Source organism: Nelumbo nucifera, chromosome 1, assembly GCF_055504915.1.
Source record: "Nelumbo nucifera cultivar China Antique chromosome 1, China Antique-T2T, whole genome shotgun sequence".
NCBI classification, from domain to species: domain Eukaryota; kingdom Viridiplantae; phylum Streptophyta; class Magnoliopsida; order Proteales; family Nelumbonaceae; genus Nelumbo; species Nelumbo nucifera.
The window spans coordinates 187,639,653-187,643,578 of record NC_142649.1 but is presented as its reverse complement, the minus strand read 5'-3'; the positions used below and the strand labels follow the sequence as shown (position 1 = coordinate 187,643,578).

General features: G+C 37.3%; 1 protein-coding gene across 1 annotated transcript; it reads left to right on the top strand.

Moving 5' to 3' along the window:
* The first annotated feature begins 530 nt into the window (after positions 1-530).
* LOC104596146 (BON1-associated protein 2) lies at positions 531-1,508 on the top strand. Its single transcript, XM_010257184.3, has one exon. The coding sequence runs from the start codon at positions 733-735 to the stop codon at positions 1,261-1,263; it is 531 nt and encodes a 176-aa protein (XP_010255486.1). The 5' UTR covers positions 531-732; the 3' UTR covers positions 1,264-1,508.
* Positions 1,509-3,926: the final 2,418 nt, after the last annotated feature.

The window sequence follows — 3,926 nt, the reverse complement described above, 5'->3', positions numbered from 1 at the left end:
AGAAAAATTAATATGAGTCTTACATTTTTATAATTTGCAATTTATTATGACCTATTTTATTTGAAAATCAGTATTAATTTATGTTGTTTTTAATATGATTTAAGAGATTTAAATATAGTCTTAAATGTAAACAATCACCCAATTTAACTGGCATTTACTATTTATTTTGAATTTTTTTTATGTTTTAATAAATAACCAAATTTGTATCACTTCAAAGTGTTTGAATAAATCATTTCTAAGGTAGTTTATTCTATTTGAAAGCGGAATTAATCACTTTTGAGATTCTCATTTTTTTTTTAAATTATAGTGTCATGTATTTGAATAAATTACTTTTAGCTAATGTAGTTATTCCATTTAAAAGTGGAATTACCTATTTTTGAAATTCTCTTTTCTGAAAAAATGGAACATTGAATAGGAGGTACTCTTGACTGACGGCATTACTCTAATATATATATAAATTAAATAATAGATGAGACGTGAGGGCAAATTAAGATCATATTGAAGGGTTTTTTATAGGAGGAGATCGAGACTCGAGAGACGAGGACTGAGCAATAGAAACTAAAAGCTTGTATTTTTCAACTGTAGTGGTTTCGTCTCCCTTTCGCCACAACTTCTCTCCACCACCCAGCATTCTTCTCAATGTTGTAAAAGGATTGATGCTATAAAAAGGATTGTAATGCATTGTTGATTCGTTCTGAAGTTACTAGTTTCAGAACTTATTAATTGGAATAAATGGAGAGGACATTGCTGCATTCCTTAGAATTAGAGATCAACGTTATCTCCGCTGAGGACCTTCGCCTCCGTCACCGGTCTATCAAGAAAAACGCCTTCGTCGTTGTCAGAACCGACTCCCACAACTATCGCTCCACCAGAGTGGACACAGAAGGCGGCAGTTACCCCTACTGGAACGAGAAGCTCAACCTCGCATTGCCCAACTCCGCCAAGTTTATAACGGTGGAGGTGCAATGCAAGACTGCTTCCGGCCGGGCCAGGTCGGTGGGAACCGCCAGCATTCCCGTCTCAGATTTTATCGGTGATTATACGCCTGCTTACTACTTGCACTTCCTAAGTTATCGGTTGAGGGAGCAGAATGGCGAACGTAACGGTATTGTCAATCTATCTATTAGGACGCTGGTGCCACCAGCTGCAGGATATGTACATCGGTCGATGATGCCCCAGTTTGTAGGGTTTAATGTCGCTGAGAAGAACTCCGGTGGGTTTGCTATTATGGGGATTCCGATGTCCTCCGGTTATAGCATGTAGTTGGGATGGATTTGTGTTAATTTGTTCGACCAGCGCTAGGAAACACAGAGAAACTGGACTACCTAAGACTACCCAAAAGAACAAGATTTTTATTTATTTATTTTTATGTGATTCAAACACAAAATTAAACCATTCTTTCCCTTATTAATTTCTTGTTTGTATAAATTATTCATTTTGTAAGTGCATGGCGATAAAGACCCCTTATTGGTTTTTCTCTAAAGAAAATATATGTTTGATTTAAAGGATTTTAGGGTTTTAGGAATTTGGGAGATGAGATTATGAGAATTTCAAATCACCTTATATTTAGGGTACTTTAGAAATTAATATTAAACTTAGGGTATTTTAATATTATCGGTATGTTCAAGGAATTATATGCATAATTCTGTATGTAAAAGAATTGCACCCTCATTTGAATAGAATTAAGGTGTTATTGCATAATTAGGTAGAAATGAAAATAATGGATTTGAATTTCTTTTCCATATACCTTGGTTACAGAGCTCGCACATCGTCTGGCCAGTGGCCACCCTCTCCCAAATTCATTTGAAACCGACGGTGCTTGGATTCCAAAATTTAATCAAATACAATTAATACTTTATTCTCTTCCCCTCTATTCTCTTCATCTCTCTCTTCCAAATTCATTTGCAGCGGCAAGACCCTCGCATCCCCTCTCTTCTCTTCACCTCCCTCAACCGTTGAATATGGCAAGGCTCACTGCTGCAACCCTTTTTGGGACACTTGTCATAAAGTGAATGAAAGTTGCTTCATGTTGAGAACCTGCATGTCAGGAGGATCATTAGCCCTAGGCTCACCGCAGTTCAGGAATTCCTTCACCTTGCTTCATGTTGAGAAGTTTTCATATCTATCATCCCTCCACCTCATTTCCCAAATCGAATTTAATCTCCCATTATTAACACCTTCATCATCGACAATCATCTCGTAGATTCTTCTAATTGGCGACGTTCACCCTTTTCTGTATCAATGCAAATAGCAATTAGCAAAACATATTATAAACCCTGGCCCTTCTACATCAAAATAGAATATTTCATCTTCGAAAGTTTCCTGTTGATATAATCTGTTGATAATATTTCTATCCACCACCCAAGCTGGACGATGGACCTTGCTTTTAATAAATTCATCATGAGCTTTGTGATGTGGTTTGGGTTAGTTAAAGAAAGAGCAAAGAACAATTCTAAACAATGTAAGAACTTGTATTTCTTCTATATGTCGACCAAGGAGTTTGGGGTACAATATATTACACAAAGGAATGAAATAATAATGGAAAGAAAGAAAAGAATAGGTAGTTGCCTATGAAAAATATTTTTTAAATGGTTTACTTTCTATTTCAGCTATTTTTAAACTTGAGTGAAAACCTGCATTGGTAACTTGCATTTTTGTAGAGTTACCATGTATATCTCTTTCCTTCCTATTGGAAACTTGCATTATTGTAGAGTCACCATCTTTAGAGCTTTCCTTTGTTACATTAGCCAACCCATAGCTTTGCTTAATACACCCCCTCAAGCAAAACTGGACTGGAAGCACATGAAGCTTGGACCATAGGAAGTCAAACCGAACTGGAGAAAGTGGTTTGGTAAACACATCAACCAATTGATCATCAGTAGGGATATATCGAACCACCATATTTTTGTGAAGAATATGATCATGCAGAAAATGAAAATTTGTGCTTCGTATGAGCATGAAAACCCGGATGCACAGCCAGATTCGTAGCACCAATCTTATCAAGGTAGAGAACAGGCGGAGAGGACTGATGAACACCCAAATCCCGTAAGAGAGACTGAAGTCATAACACTTCAGTTGTGGTATTAGCTAAGGAGCGAAACTTAGCTTCAGTGCTGGAACAAGCAATGATGGGCTATTTCTTAGCGCCCTAGGAGATCAAATGAGAACCAAGGAAAATACCGTAGGCGCCAATAGACCGATGGTTCTCAGGGTAGCCAGCCAAGTTAGCATCCAAAAATGCGACTAAAGATCTAGGAGAATTAGCAACAAAGAAGAGCCCAAAGTCAATGGTACCTTTGAGATAACACAGAATACATTTCAAATCATGAAGCAAAGTGACTGGTGCACCATCAACTGAGGGGACAAGAAGCAAAGTGACTGGTGCTGAATCTAGAGGTACAGAGGAAAGACTATCTTAAGTGATCACAGGAAACTGTTTCTCATAAAAAACCACATGTTTGATAATAATTTCTTGTGAAGTTACTGGGATTATAGCATTTATACCCTTTATGAGATGAACTGTATCCAATAAAAATGTAGCGAACAAACCTATAGTCCTTTTTGTGCTTGTTATATGGCCGAATAAGAGGATAACAAAGACAACCAAAACTTTGTAACATAGAATAATCAGGTTTACGGCCAAACAACCTTTCATATAGAGAGAGATTACCAAGAACTGGGGTAGGCAACTAGTTAATGAGAAAAAACACAGTTTCTGCTGCTTCAGCTCAGAAGGATTTGGGGAGAGAGGAGGACGCCAGTAGAAAGAGAGTGGACTCAATAATATGCCGGTGTTTTCGTTCAACACTTCCGTTTTGCTTATGAATATGAGGACAACTCACTCGATGCAAAATTCCTTCGCTGTCCAAGAAAGGAGATAATCTACAAAATTCTCCTCCCCAATCACTTTGAAACATTTTAATTTT